Source organism: Schistocerca cancellata, chromosome 12, assembly GCF_023864275.1.
Source record: "Schistocerca cancellata isolate TAMUIC-IGC-003103 chromosome 12, iqSchCanc2.1, whole genome shotgun sequence".
Taxonomy (NCBI): Eukaryota; Metazoa; Arthropoda; class Insecta; order Orthoptera; family Acrididae; genus Schistocerca; species Schistocerca cancellata.
The window spans coordinates 169,069,842-169,086,532 of NC_064637.1; the positions used below are offsets into that span (position 1 = coordinate 169,069,842).

At 38.5% G+C, this 16,691-nt stretch overlaps 2 protein-coding genes across 10 annotated transcripts in view; both read right to left on the minus strand.

Moving 5' to 3' along the window:
- LOC126109878 (programmed cell death 6-interacting protein) overlaps positions 1 to 9,903 on the minus strand; it is a 157,669-nt gene extending 147,766 nt beyond the window's left edge. For 8 of the 9 annotated variants that reach the window (XM_049914956.1, XM_049914955.1, XM_049914952.1 and 5 more), the window contains exons 1-3: positions 9,594 to 9,903; positions 7,967 to 8,085; positions 4,710 to 4,837 (exon numbers count right to left, since the gene is read on the minus strand). In XM_049914956.1, coding sequence (XP_049770913.1) covers positions 4,710 to 4,837; positions 7,967 to 8,085; positions 9,594 to 9,799 — 453 coding nt within the window. In that variant the 5' untranslated portion in view covers positions 9,800 to 9,903. The remainder of the gene's footprint in view (positions 1 to 4,709; positions 4,838 to 7,966; positions 8,086 to 9,593) is intronic. The other variant, XM_049914958.1, reaches the window with a different exon arrangement.
- Positions 1 to 16,691, minus strand: part of LOC126109880 (protein roadkill) — a 695,429-nt gene that overhangs the window by 575,799 nt on the left and 102,939 nt on the right. The gene's annotated exons all lie outside the window — the stretch shown is intronic.

The window sequence follows — 16,691 nt, forward strand, 5'->3', positions numbered from 1 at the left end:
TCCCAAAGACGGGAGGGCCGATACAGAAGAAGAACAGAGGAGGTCCGAACAGAGCCTCATCAAGGCTGCAGAAGAAATGTGTGGAACGACACTGACAAATGTCACACGGAGAGAAACTACGTGGAGGAATGAGCGAACAGTTCGAAGAACAGAACGGAATATAATAGGGACAAATGGGAACAACTAAGCAGAGCAGCAAGAAAAATTATTGAATTGGCTAAGATGATGTCTCGGGACAAATTCACAAGGGAAATATAAGAGTTTTAAGGATCAAAAGACTATAATAATACACCACATCGTGTCTGCAGCTCACAACTTATCACCTCTAGGCAGCGAGGCCCAGAGTTCGATTCTCAGCACTCGGGGACCGGGTGTCTGTGTTTAACTAACCCTCATCTCGCCTCCACCGATACCCAGTTCACCAAAGTGACGTCAAATAGAAAGACTCGCACTGGCCAATAGTACCGTACTGCCACTCGTTCGTTCGTGCATATTAAGTAATGGAAGGAAGAAGAAAGAAAATACTTCGAGAGCCGTCAACAGAGGAGGAAATCCTGTGTGTGAACGAGTAGTAGTTTTGGAAGTATGGAAAGAATATTTCCAAAATCTGTACAAAGGGCAGGGCAAAAGAAATACACATAATGAAACAGAGGGAGATGGAAGAAAATGCCACTAAAGAGGTAGTAAAAAGCAACGTCTACCGCTGTTGGCTGTACAGAAAGCTGTGTTATAAATGAAAAATGGCAGAGCTCATGGAGTAGATGACATCACTCTCAAAATGAAAAAAAAACTTCAGGACCTACTGAAATGCAGTGGCTACATAGAATAATGAGGAGAGTATGTCCAGAAAAGAAATTCCTGACGCTCGGGCAAAGGAAATTACTGTACCTACTTTTATGAAGGTTAACATAGTGCTCTGTTGTAACTACAGGGGACTATCATTACTGTAGCACTGTGTGAAGATTAAAGAAAGTAATTTTACAGCAAATCAGGAATAAGACAGAACCACAATTAAGTGAAGAAGAACAAGAATTTCGGCCCAGAAGAGCAACTATGGATGTCATGTTTACAGACAGACAGGAAGTAAAAAAGAAATTGGAATCTGGGGAAGACATCACAGTTGCATTCATAGATATCACAAGGTCTGAAAAGACTGGAACTGTCAAAAGGAATGCAACTCAACTCAGAAACATGTACACAAAGAACCTAAATTGTGTTATCATAGATGACAAAAATCAGGACAGTTCGGAACAGAGAGGGGTTCAAACAGGTTGTGCACTCTCAGCAGTGTTCTTCAATAAAGTCACTGACAACATCGTAAGGAACATCAGCAAATGTGAAAGTGATGATATGGGAAGGCAATGAGCAGAAATTGGAGGAACAACTAAATACCTGGCACAGAGTAATTGAAGAAGCAATCATGGAAATGAGCTTAACAGAAAATGAGGCAATGAAAATCAGCTCGAAAAATTAAGGATGCAAGTTGCAACAGAAAAATTATTAAAGAACCTGATGCTTCCAGGAAGTAAGCCAACCGAGAAAGGATGAAACTCCAGAGAGGACAGAAAATTTCTCTAAATTTTATTATCTTGTATTGGAGATAATTAGGAAATAGAAAACATCTAACAAAGGAAAGATGATGTGCAAGAACAGCTACTGAAAGACCACCAACAAGAACTCTGGAAGTACACTTTCACGAATGTCTATACGATGGGGCACTGTAAGACGGTGCAGTAACACAACGGGCCCGATCGACTGGTCGTCTATCGTACCACACCGACCAATTATTCAAAAGTGTCCTCAAAAAATGTGTGTCCACAAAGGCACATAGGTTTTTGTCGTACAACCAACGAGATCTTCTAGTGTTATCGATACTGTCACAAGTGAAAGTTGCTCCGTCAGTGAACAGTATTAATGGGATTACTAGGCAGTCTGCAATTAACCGCCTCCACCTCCTCCTACACGATGTCGAACACACAGTAAATAGTAAGTGGAGACACCACGCGTACGTAATAAATGCCACATTCTCATATGCGGAACACGATACGCGGAGGGATCCCACGTGTGCTCGTCGAAGGCCGGCTTATCTCCGACCGAATGTCGTGCACACTCTGCTCATTTGCACATTCAAATTAAACAGGACTGCTGGGCACTACAGCGGTCTTACACAGTTTAGAGAAAACACGAGAAAACACATTGGAGTCTGGTGCTCTGCTGTTAGGGAATCTACTACCGTATTCTATACGAGCATCAGCAGCAGCCTCTCCATTACAAAACCGGCACAAAACTACTGTACCAGCATACTCAGCATTTGTAAAAATGTGCAGCACACTTAAACGATACAGCAGAATTACCCAACAATCAAAATTGAAAACTCAATTATGTAAGCTCCAGCACAACTTCACAACTTTAATTTCAAAACAAAAATGACAATCCATAAATAAACAAATAGCAACTGGGTAGCACCAAAAGACATCTATAACTGCGGTGGAAATGACTGAGCAGCGATAGTTGTTTACGATATGACACATTAAATGAGTCTGGGCACAAAAGCCTATACAATTAAAGACACTTAATCTGATTTAAAAAATTTAAAGATAACAAAATTTAACATTTAAGTATTTACTCATCAGAGATCGGAGATGCCGAGTCGCAGAAAGGCACGACAGTGAGTTTGTCAGAAAGCGAGCTGTCGGCCAATAAGGCCTGTGTCAAAAATTGACAACACACACACACACACACACACACACACACACACACACAAATGTAACCCACACATACATGACCACAGTCTCAGGCAGCTGGAGCCAGAATGTGAGCAGCATGGCATTACGGCAGAGGCAACTTTGTGGGCAGGGGGGGGGGGGGGGAGGGGAGGGTAAGGAGGAGGCTTAAGTGGGGAGGGGGAGGGGGAGGGATAGCAGGGTAGGGGTGGGGGACAGCAAAGTGTTGCAGGGACCGGGTGGAGAGTGGGGCAGCTAGGTGCATTCAGGAGGTTACACGGAGGGCAGAGGGGGTTAATGGAAAAGGAGAAAAGTAAAAAGACTGGGTACATTGGCGGAATAGAGGGGTGTGTAGTGCTGGAATGGGAGCAGGGAAAGGCCAGATGGGTACAGACAATTACAAACAAAGTTTGAGAGCAGCAGGGTTTATGGGGATGTAGGATGTATTCCCACCTGCACAATTCAGAAAAGCTTTGATGAGATAGATGATGTTTGTGACACGACTGGTGGGAGGAATACCAGATGCAAAACCTGTCCCCTACATCGACCACCACCTACTCCAGTCCTCTCACAATCACCACCTATCTCAACAATGCTTTTCTGAATTGTGCAGGTGGGAATACATCCTACATCCCCATAAACCCTGCTGCTCTCAAACTTTGTTAGTCATTGTCCTTACCCATCTAGTCTTTCTCTGCTCCAATTCCAGCACTACACTACCCTCTATTCCACCAGCGTACCCAGTCCATTTACTTTTCTCCTTTTCCACTAACCCCCTCTGCCCTCCGTGTAATCTCCTGAATGCACCTAGCTGCCCCACTCTCCACCCGGTCCCTGCAACACTTTGCTGTCCCCCACCCCTACCCTGCTATCCCTCCCCCTCCCCACTTCAGCCTCCTCCTTACCCCCCCCTCCCTTCCACAGAGTTGCCTCTGCCGTAATGCCACGCTGCTCACATTCTGGCTCCATCTGCCTGAGACTGTGGTCATGTATGTGTGGGTTACATTTGTGTGTGTGTGTGTGTGTGTTTTGCCTATTTTTGTCATAGGCATCATTGGCCAAAAGCTAACTTTCTGACAGTCTTTTTGTTGTGTCTTTCTGTAACTCAGCACCTCCACTTTTTGGTGAGTAGCAACTACCCTTTTCATTATACTGTTACATTGCATCCCGGATTGTGCATTGTTACATTTAAGTATTTGTTGCACTGTTTATTTTGAACTGGAAGTTAGGCAATTCATTGTTTTTAAAATCCCTTCCCCGATTAGTTGTTTTGTAATTTGGCGAGTAGTAACCGTTCTTGTGTTGCTGTCATCATCTTCGGTCCAAATACTGGTTTGATGCGCACTCCACAATTGTTTATCATGTGCAAATCTCCATTTCTATGTCAGTACTGCAACCTACAGCCATTCGATCTGCACATACTTTAATCCCGAATACAAAGAGCCCACATACAATGCAACATATAGTGCCGATATTTCTCAGAACTCTAATGTACAGGAACACTGTGTCTATTCGACCTGCTAATATTGGGTGTCAGCTTTGGCCCACATCATAATGTGGATGTAGAATGTGGTGTTATATAGGCACAGACAGAGATTCGACAGAACAAATATTTATTTTGCTTTTATATTGTCCGCAGACTGATCTGTAGTGCATCCTAAGTAAGCTCCGGGTCACACTGGAAGGCGACAGTTTGGTGTCGGGTTAGCTAAGCTGACAAATGTGAATACGAAATCTTCGATGTGGTCACAAACTTATCTGCAACATAGAACAAGGTATAGGTTACATCACGAAGTGACAGTTTGGCTGTGAGATGGCATAGCCAGCAAATTCACAAGAATAACTAGAAGTCCTCTTAAGGTGCATATTTAATGTACGCCAGATTTCGATGAGCCCTTTCGGCAGGTCTGTACAGACAGGTTCAGTATTTCTAAACCACACAAAATAAACAGCGAGGATGTACAACAGGATTTACTTTTTATTTACCTGAAGTAATTTTGCTGCAAGTTTGAGGCCCTCATCACTATCCACACTCTGACTCGCTGCAACGGCACTTTGAAGAGCAGCAATGTTGAACAGCACACACATTTTCTCAAAAGCAAATGATGGAACAGCTGAAACAGAAGGTCTCGTGAAACTGACAGTACATATAGATTCAAATGAAAAATGGCAACTTAAGGAGAAACAGCTTACTAACAGACAAAAAAAAGAGTCAACTGCAAACTCGACCAACCTATTAAAACGACGAATTATTAAGCACAAAGAGACACGCTGCGAACTTTCGGAACTCCTTTCTGCTCGAGCACGTAAGTGTTAGCTGAGACGTACAAATATTATTTCTCGATATCATCCTAAAAGTAATCGAAAAGACCAAACAGGTCAACACACAGTCCTCTGATAACAATAATTTGGCTGTTCTTTTGCGAATCAAACACCTTCATTCAGTGACGTATGGGGGATAACATATTTGAGTTACTATGCCAGTGAAAAGGATTTCTGCTTTCGGTCTGAAGGCACAAGCTTTGCGTAAAGCTGTCCTTAACCTGAACATCGCTTCGATCACAATGCAGTGCTTTACCAGCGGCTCAGTCCTATCGCAGGTGGGACGCCATCACCCACGTTCGACCTTCAAATTGGCTCGCCCAGCCAATTATGCGAGACCTATAATTTAACACAGACTCCAATTTGAACAGCAGTTTGGCATTTTTCACAGAGTTCAACACGAGCCTATCCTGTAGGACCCTCTTCACCTATCTGAGCCGCTTACTGTATTCGAGCCTCAGTTTTCGTCTACAATCTGTACTCCCCACACTTCCCTCCACTACCCGACTGACTATTCCTCGACACCTCAGGTTGTCTCCTATCAACTGATTCCTTCTTTTAGTTACCTTATGCCATAAATTTCTCCCCAATTTGATCAGTTATTCAATCTACTCAGCTGATCCTCTGAAGTCCTTCCGCATCCCCTTGCCCGTACTGTTTGTCTACCGTGTTCGCTTCCAGATAGACTACACCCTGTGCAACATATTTTTGGAAAATGGCGTCCCAAACCTTCGTGTACTTCCTCTTCCTTGTCCATAATTTTGTCCTCGAGTTTCGTTCCTTTGTATAGCCCGTATATTTATTACTGCCAAATTTTTATCAGCCTTCCATTCTTCACTCAATGCCAGCTAATCATTCGAGTTCTCGAGAGTGCTGCAGCTTTGAAAGTACTATATTTAATATAACTGGTGACGTGAAAGGTTTGTCATATTTGGATATGGAGAGCTCCACAAAACTTTCATTGTATATAAGATAAGAGACCAACCTAAATGAATAAGTGGTACACTATCACATCATTGTTCGTCGTGGGGGTACGAAGGAGATAAGGTGCGGGAAAAACTATTAAATAAAACTCAATGTTAAATTACTTATTACATATTTGTGTGTTTTTGCCCCTGCAAACGAAGTATTTTTCTTAGAAAATTCAGTCTGATCCAAGGGTACCCGTAAAATAGTTTGTGGTGGCGTGGGGGTAGACCTGAGTGCAGGGGCGGGCAGGAATCCTGCACGTGTGCGGTGCACCTGCACGCATGCAGTTAACAGGTGTTCTGCGTGCACACAGGGGCAAGCTGGCCACCCGCTTACCTCCCCTCCCCACCATACCTTCTGTCCACTCCTTCCTCTAATGCATTTTGTTTTTCTAGCTTGTTTTATTGAATGGTGGAATAAGGTTAGCAGGAGTGCTTGAAATAAATCACGGTTTGAAAGAGTACCTATTAACTACGATACGTTTTATTTAATTATCACAGGTGGAGTTTACAATACGTTTAATATCTGGAACAAAATTTCTGCATACAGACAAACGCAAACAGTTACGTAAATTTTCATCACTTATGTTTGCTCTTAACCGAGGCTTATTAATTCAGCAAATGGTTTTCCAGCTCTCACTATATTAAGCCCAATTTTATAGCTTGCACGTACCACTGGGCTATTATTGTTGTCGTCCTGAAAAATTGAAAACAGTGCTCCATAAAATGTTAAATCAGTTATATGAGAGACACGACGAGAGAAAGTCGCAGATCTCTCGTGACAACGGCAACTAGGACAGATGCATCTAATATCGTCAGGTTGCTCTTCTTAAGCTCAGTCAATTTCCCCATCCGCTCGGAATCCGACAATAAACTGTACTCGTCCTTGTGAAATTTATTATAATGGCCTTCAATACTAAATTTCCGCTGACCAGTGAGAATACTGCCACATATTAAACATTTCGAATTTTCACGTCTTTGCACAAAGAAAAAAGGATTCTCCCATTACTTTTTAAAAGATAGCAAATCTCCACGTCTCTGTTTCCTTGATTCACTCTGCATTTTCCAGTTCTTGAAATACAACGTTAACTATGTAGTGGTTGCTTAGCATCAACGTCCGCAGCTTAGCCTTGTACTGAACTGCCACAACCTGCCGGCTGTCGCCACTGCCCGATTGCACGCGAGCAGCACACGTGCAGCGCTGTGCGCTCACGAGCCGGGTGCAACGTTTGCCCGCCCCTGCCTGAGGGTATGGTGTATTTTTAATATTTTGGAAGACGAATGACAACTTGCAAGTGCCCATAAAAAAGCTCCCATTCCAACCCTGTTAAAAACTCTGTGTAATACTGATTTTTAAATAAGTTTTTTGAAAGAAAAACACCTTGCTACACTATATTTTTTGCTTTCCTTGAAAGATGGGAGGCTTGCCCAAGGGTACGGGTGCCTTTGGTCCGATTACACTATAGCATCTAGTATGTTAATGTTGTTACATTAACTACTTAGTATCTCTCATACAACTTTGCAAAGACATTTGCTATGCACGTACACTGTTCTGTCATCTCGAATTCCACTGACTGCCTCCCAACAGGCATTACCGACATGCACTTTGGTGTAGAGAGTGGAAGATCTCCCAGTAGAGTCTTAGCACTGTTCTTCCCTTCAAGATTAAACAAGTTGCAGCAAATTATGGTGAACTTACCAGCCACATAAGATTAGCTTGCGTAACTCCTACACGAATCCAAATGATTTTCTTTCGTGTGCTTTCAATCAGTATCAAACTTTTGATTTTTCTGTTGATAACAGGATTTATGCAATCAAAATGGTATTTCATTACACCACACACCATTAACTACAACATATGGAATCTAAGAGGGGTCATGTGTGTGTGAAAATTGTGTGCTTTGCAAAAGAAATTTTAAAAACTAAGACAATTCAGTGCATATGTATACTTACTCATACTCATTCTGCCACCAAACAGGGTACCCTTATCAAAAGCATCTTTCCATTTGAATGGAACCTGGATTTCATGGAAAGGAATCTTTCCTTCAAGTGCACAAAGTTGATCATAATAACTGCAACAAAAAGCACCATAGAAAGAAACCACTGGTAAAAATGTCAGTCATCTACTTATTATGATGTTCCACAAACGCAATTTACTAACAGTAATTGTTGACACCAATAGGCCGACAAAAGTTTTATGCTACTTCAGAATATTTTCACCTGACAGTGTTACATTTAGTTTATCAGTTGGGTCTGCATGCAATATTATAATGACAGACTCAGTTGAAAGGTTATTAAACATTTACTTTAAATATTACTTGACAAGCATCCAAAAATGAGAATATATTGCATTAAATACACTTAGTTTTATGGAATAAGGGTATGATATTAGTATGTGTACGGTACTTTATAACAATGGGCAAGTAAGTAAGCATCTTGGGATTTGCACTCTTTTTTTATTCAATTTTGATGAAGGCCGAAGAAAGCCACATTTTCTTCTACCATTATAAAAACAGGTACTGTTATTCTTTCTGTGCTGTGATGGATCATGAACACCTATTACTATGGAAGTATTCTGTAATGTGTCAAAGTAGTGACAATCCACAAATATTAACAAGTTGTTTCTCAAGTAGGCCTATTTATGAAGTATGTTAGTCACTCCTACAGGTGAAAGTTTGGTGCACCACAATGTAACCCTTTCTGCTTGAATTCACGTGTTGCATTTGTTTACAAGCAGGTGAACAAACAACATATCCATTCCATCTCGTATCACATTTGTTGACAAGCCATATATTGCTGTCTATAGTTTTCCACCGGTACTAAATAACCATTCTCTGCTGCTTCCTCATTTCCATTACCAATATGGAAGCAGTAGCATATGACACATTATGAATCAACGTTACGAGACTAAAAAGCTCACAACGACTGCAAGATCTTGAAGAAAGCATTAAATGTTTTAATTTACACTACATTCAAAGTAAACACATTGTTATAATTGAAGGGTAATACCACAGACGACCATTTTAGTCACACATTAAATTCTGAAGATGAACACTATGCATTAATGTTTGTATGCAGTGAACACTGCAAAAGAGATCACTATTTTCTTGCCAATTCCAGTTCTAGGATTTTGAACGGGTAGGAATTTCTGCTAGTGAATGTGATTTGCCGAATGAAGATCAGAGTTCAATGACAACCAGGTGCTAATAATTCCAGTTCATATAATTTTTTTCTCACATAGGACTAAAGATTTAAAATACTGTCTGTTAAAAGCGCGACATATCTTTACTTTCATGCGATAATCCCAAATTTAATTTTCACGAGACGTAGAGGGCCAACTGAACATAATGAAGACACATGAAACACACTTCGTTTTTTAAGCTGTAATATGTCGTGGATTGAGGATGATCATAAAAAATACAGTTACCAAAAAGGGCGTGGAAGAAAGTATATCTAAATTCGCACCCAAGTGCTGACATTACAACCACGTCGGATCGGAAACTGGTGACAGTTACAAAACGTACCAATACCGTCACCACTTTATGATTCACGCAAAAGTTTCTTCGCGAAATATATTTACCTGTAAATCACTTCCAACGAGCTTTCGTACTTCTCAAACGCACGCCACACCGCATTACTTCGGAGTTTTGCAAATTCGTTAATTGCTTCATTATAATCTTCGGTTTTATCTGACGTATTGTAAGAGGAAGAAATCAAGTTCTTCAGTGGCTTCACCAAGTCCACTTCCGACGGTTTTTTGAGAGGAACCACCAAGAGGTCTGCCATTGTAAAATCAACAAAATTATCACAATTTCATACACCACCCAGGACTCCGCCTTTTGTTGTCTAACCTTCCACAGTAAGTGTCAGGTGATACGTATCTTTGGACCTGACACATATTTCAGTGACTCAGCTTCCGACTTTTATATCGTTGACTTACTGAAATTACGTCAATTAGAAATAATTGGAGGCTTCAAGTTTATAGTTGCGAACTGCTTTCCTATCCCTATGTTGACTGAGTGAGAGTCTGGTTTTTAGACAAATAATAACCTGGTGACGATTTCCGCGAATTTCAAAAATCTGAAACGAAAGTTGTTAACCCTTGAGCAGACGCCTACATTTCCAGCAGGCGCGTGGGGGTATTTTAAATTTTATGTCACATAACATAATTTACATAACTCAGTCCCAGACTTTTAAAAAATAGTGTTTATCTTGTGAATACTGTTACTGAGCATTTGAATTCTATATTTTTTGTGATCCAGCCTGATAATTTGAACTCTTTTAGGGTAAAATTTAAATATTTCATTAAAAGTTAATACAAAGTGTTTCACTTGACTTTTACTTAGTTTATTTTTCAGTTTAGTACATGTCCCTCACATTTTAGGCCTCGTGAACGTAAGTCACAACATTACAGTTGTTGCAAGTGTAAGATATTGCCATATTATGTTTCTTACAAACTTCTTCCACATATTACAAATAATGGTTGTTGATATATCTTTTGTTCGGCCACAAGCTACACACCTCCCACAGTTCTTATTTGATGAACCTAAGAAAGCAGATGGACATTATCTTTTTTTTTTTGCAAGGGTTCTACATGTTTAACGAAGAATGCCCAAATATCCATCACATAGATGGGGCTTCATGATTTTGCGAAACAGGACTTTTTAGAACATCTTGCAAACCTGCTGCATGTTTCATAACGCTTGTAACATTTAAATCTTGCTGATAACGAAGAATTCCTGCTAGTTCTCTTACGTAGCTGTCAGCAGGCAAAACTGCAATAACGTATGCATTCATTTGTGTCCCTTTGTTTACATTCTCGCAGCAGACGGATTCTACTGACGTGTTACGCATTTGACTTTTGACTTTTTTAGATCGATACGCTTTATCTGTGATGATAAACTCATCAGTTTGTTCCCCATCCATAACAAGATGTTGGAATCGATTTCTTAAAGGAACCTTAAATTCCTTTAAAACATGTTTAGATTTTGCACATTTCTTTGTTTCACTGTACGTGTGATAGCGTCCATGGTCTTCATGTGGTGGTTCAGATAGGCTTTTAACAAAGTTTTCCAGGTGTAGAACGTGTACTTTAGGGGCTTTCAGTTATTTCTGTAATGTTTCACGTAGGTAAGTTCACGATTAGCATGGCACATTTCACTTGCAGCTAAACGACCGTTACATTTTGTTACACAAGCACACGACATATTTTCATAATCTACTTTCACGAAGCAAACAGCAAAATTTCAATATCAAATTGGATTGTAATATCAAAGAATTTCATGATCCTAAAGAAATAGTAAATGTGTGGAGTATTTATTTTAGCAATATAAGTTAAATCAAATCTAGCTATAAAAACTGGCCAGTATCACCTGTAAATACCAATATAAATCCTACTTCACTTTTTTTTCAGTTCAACAACCCAGGAAGGAGTCCTGTCAGGTCAGTTACCAGAACTTTAAAAATGAACCTTTCGACTGGAATAGATGGCATCCCAGACAATATTATTAAAACTGTGTAGATATCGTTACTGAACCATCATATCACTTCTTTAATTATTCCTTTCAAATTGGAATTTTCCCATTATGCCTAAAAACTGCCGAGCTCAAACAATTGTTCAAAAAAAGTAAAAACGATAAAGTGGCTAACTACAGGCTCATTGCTCTACTATCTGTATTTTCAAAAATGATAGAAAAAAATTTTCAAAGAAGGGTAGTAGATTTCCTGGAAGAGCTCAAAATACTATCAACAGCACAACATGGTTTCAGGAAAGGCTGATGAATCGATACAGTAATTTTTGAACTATTAAGTGCAGTACTTCAGAAACTAGATAATCGTGAAAATGTCATTGAAATATGTCCAAATGTCTCTTAGGTTTCTGATATCATAAGTAACACAAAACTACTGACTAATCTTGGCAACATGAGGATTAGAGGAACATCTAAAAACTAAATAAAATCATATCTAAATAATCTAAAACAGGTGGTTGAAGCACAACATCAAAGTTTCTCCAAATTGACTCAACACTACTTATGCTATGAAGCCATTAAGCAAGGAGTGCCACAGTGCTCAGCTCTGTGATCTCTTGTATTTCGTATGTGAATGACCTACACGAATTGTGTGAGAACACCATACAGTATGCTGATGATACAAGTGTGCTAGTGAGTCGGAAAGAAATGGGAATGTTTCAGAACTCAGCAACAGAGACACTGAACAATATTGAAAACTGGTTCAATCACAACAAATTGATAATAAATGCAAGTAAGACAGTGGCACTAATTTTTTTTATAATGTGAAAAAAGGTGAACAAACTGTTCAGATTCAGATATCTGACAAGAATCTTCAGAGTGTGAACAACATGAAGTTCTTGAGTGTATGACTCCAAGATGATATTAAATGAGGAACACATATTGAAAAAGTCTGTAAGGAATTGAGGAATGCATGCTATTTATGAAAATTTTAGAAGCATACTGCATCAAAGATTGTCTGAAAACTGTATATTATGCCTACATGTACCCACAACTGAAATGTGGAGTTATTTTCTGGAGTTACTCTTCTCTTAACCAAAAGCTCTTTAGGCTACAAAAAAGAACTATAAGAACAAAGGCAGGCCTGAAATGGAACAAAACCTGTACACCACTCTTAAAAAAACTAAAATCCTCCCACTTCCTTGTATATATGTGTATGCAATAACTGTATTTGTGAAAAAAATTCAATGGAAAATCTCACTCACTTCCAAAAAAATGAAAGTATCCACTCCTATAACACTAGGCTAAAGGAAACTATTATTTAGAGCCCACCAACAATACACTACACGAAAAGGACCCTACATTATGGGCAAGTTATTTTAAATAAACTTTCCCTGAAATTAAATTAAAAAATGACCTCGTAAATTTCAAATCAACTCTGTGTTTTATCTGACTCATCACCATTTCTGTAGCCTCTATGAGTCTCTTCAGGAAGTACAGTCAAGGTTTGTGTCTTTTCCTTAGTGATGTATTATATAAATGATACTAGAATCTTAATGATTAAACATGTAAATGTCATTGTAATACAAATATTAATCTGCCAATATAGTAAATGCTCCTTCTCCTTTAATATGTCTCCTCTTTATTTTTGTGCAATATTTGATCTGTACATTCTAACTCAATGATCATTTAATGTAGAAATAGTGAAAGTAATATAAATTTAAATTATTTAATGCTATATTTTGTTTTAAATTGACTTGTCCTACAGCAGAATGTACGACTTCTGTAGTATATGATTACCGGGACCAATAAAAGTCCACTCTATTCTACTCTTCTCATACAGAGTGATTTAATGGTAAATCTAAGAAAGACAATGCTCATGGTGTTCTCAAATAGAGAAAAGTGAGACCACATATATATATATATATTCATACATGACTCAAGATTGAAAGAAATTACGTCTATAATTTTTTTTAGCAATTACAGTTGACAATAAACTCCAACAAAGAAGATGTATAGAAAATCTGTTAAAAATTAAACAGGCTAATATTTATTATGAAACAGCTTGTATATTGTGCTAACAAAACCTTCATTGCACAGTGTACCATGCTGTATCTGAACACTGTGTACAGTATTCCATTACTGATTGGGGAAACTCCAGCAATAACGATACAAAATGAATTTTTTATGGCAAAGAAAGGCCATTAGGATCACTCTGAATAAAAATAGATTCATCCAGAACGGTCTTCTGTAATTTGAAGCATTAACGTTTTCCACTATGTGCATATGCAGAACAATAATTTCATTAATAAAAGGCAATAAATTACTAAAAAAAATGCAGATGGTCATTTACATCACACAAGAAATAAATGCCAGCTGAGAAGAATACCTGACAGACTGCGAGCTGCTGAAAAGGTCCTCAATACTCAGGTTTACAATTGATAAAGCATCTTGCCACGAGTCTATAAGACAGTACAAGCGAAAGTACAGTCAAACGACTTCAAAAGGATTACTCATTGAAAAAAAATTGTAAAGGAATATATGTGTAAAAATGAGGAATGCTGTTGATTCTTGTGTATATGTGTATTAATCAACTGAAAAATTGTAGTATGTAGTATCATACTGTAATATGCACACTAAATATTTTAAGATATTAGGTTAAGTTGACCTATCCTATATTACAAGTACACACTCTGTAGGTAATGTAATCAAAGGAAACAAATAAAAATCAATTGCTCAATGTAGTCATTCAAATATGTAGATTTAGTTGAAATACAAGCAATCCCAACACAGATCAGGTATACTCAATAGCATTCTTGCAGTACACTGCATTAGGAACAGGGTGCAAAGCGTATTTCACATTTTAGGTAATTCATCTATAAGTTACAATGACCATGATATGAGTAACTTATGATATTGTTCCTGGTGTTCTATGTGGAAACGACTAGTATCAAAGAGTGAACATCCATTGCTGATTAAATCAATAAAAACCAATTTATCTGTCACAAGCAGTGGGAAAGTGTTATATAACATTACAAATATGATGTAACTCAATTCTGAGTGGTAATGACCACGACATGAGCAGCTTATGAAATTCTCAACTTTTAGTCTCAAAGACTATTGTATGAGCAGCTTATGAAACTCTTGCCTGGCTTTCTACATTGAAGTGGCTAGTATCAAAGAGTGGACACCCATTACTGGTTAGATCATCTAAAAACAATTTCTTTGTCACAGTTAATGGGAAAGTGATATATAACGTCATAAATATACATAAGTACAAAAAATATATTACTTTCACAATGTAAAAATATAAAGCGGCATTCACCAATGGCTTCCATGTAATCTAATATGGCTACAAATTAATGCTATTCAAGTGTTTGTAATTGACTCACACAAAAAAGTTATACACAAATAAAAAATGTATATGTGTATACTGGTATTTCATTCAGACTGTCATACTGAAATGTGTAATTGCCTTATGGGTATCTAGAAATTGACAAATTTTCTAAAATGTTTTCATTTACAACAAGACTCTATTTGTGGAGTAACATACTGTAAATTCTTCACTGATTCTGATCCCCTTAATGTTTATCGAATTTTCTCCTTGTATTCAATAAAAATGAATAACAAGCCTTCTCTTTATCTTTACAAAGCCTTGAAGAATATATTTGTCCTGGTCAGAAGAGAAAACAGTATACAAAAGTTAAATCTTAGTGAAATACAGAGCAGAAAATCGAAGGGTATCAAGAATACACTGAGGCAAGTAAAAGGTGATAATATGGAAAAGGAGATATAAAAGGGAATGGACAGATGATCAGACACAATCAGCAGAAGAGGCAGCAGGACATGGGAATACAGAGGAGCTGTACAACAGCGCCATATAACTTTATAACTTTCAATGAGAATTTCGTATTGAAGGACCAGTTAAGAGCAAGGATGGGGTGATGATTACGACCCAACAGGTACAGCTACAAAGATTGAAACAGTATTTCATGGAGCCAATAAATTGTGAAAACAACTAACAGGAACAGGTAAGAGATCTTTCAGATCTTCCTGCAGTGTCCTACAATGGGCGAAATTAGGATTGCTTTGAGAATACTGAAATATGCAATGGCTCCAGGCCTAGATAATATAGCATTGGAGCTCTTAAAAGCCAATAAAGAAATTACTGTTAAAACGCTCCATCCCTTGTTGAAGCAAATTTGGCTTGAAGAGAAATCCTCAAAAAAGTGAAGAAGTGGGTGTGTGGTAAAGATACCAACAAAATGAAATCTGACAGTCTGTAGCAACTGGCATCATATTACGTTTCTGCCAGTTCCCAGCAAGGTCCCCGTGAGAGTTATCTTAAATAGGATTAAAGTTCCACTTGAAAATCGACTGCATAAACAACAGATCAGTTTTATGACATAGTGCAGTTGTGTTGATCTTATTAATACTCTTGGTATAATATTAAGCAAAGGAAGGAATTCCAGACTACTGTGTACCTGGCTTTAATTGATTCTGAAAAGTCTTTGATGACGTGAAACATCAAATGCTGTAGCAGGTGTTGCCGAAATATTGTGTACCACAGAAAATCCCAAACATCATTGAAGAGCTGTATGATGGCTACAAATGTCGTGTGCTCCAGAAACAGTCTCCCAGAGCCAACAGAGGTAACAACCAGAGTACGGCACAAGTGAATTTTATCACAAAGCCTTTTTCTTGTCGCTCTTGTCTTAGTTATCAGAAAAGTTGCAGCAGGTAGGAGAAAAGGAAACCAATGGAGAGCCCCTGAAGATCTGGATGATTTGGACTATACATGCGATACTATTTTACTAGCTCAAAGACTGACAAATAGAAAGATAAATTCAACTTCCTAAAAATAAGCTGGGACAACTTGTCTCGGGATAAATATTGGTAAAACAAAGGAAATGAGAGTAAATGCTGGGAACAAAGAGTAGCCCATTTTGATGGGAGAGCAGCAGCAGAAGACTGTCGACGCGTTTTTGTACAAGGACAAATTGGTGACAGAAGATGTGAGGGACCACATAAAGAAGGAAAATACTGCTACCATACAACTGCATCTAATATTGCGAAATAGAAGTATCACATGCAAAACAACAATTCGTCTTTTTAATTCGTAAGTGAAGATTATCCATCTATATGGCAATGAAAGTTGGAAAGTAGACTAGAATACATTACAGTTACACATTTTCATTAAGAGAAGTTTT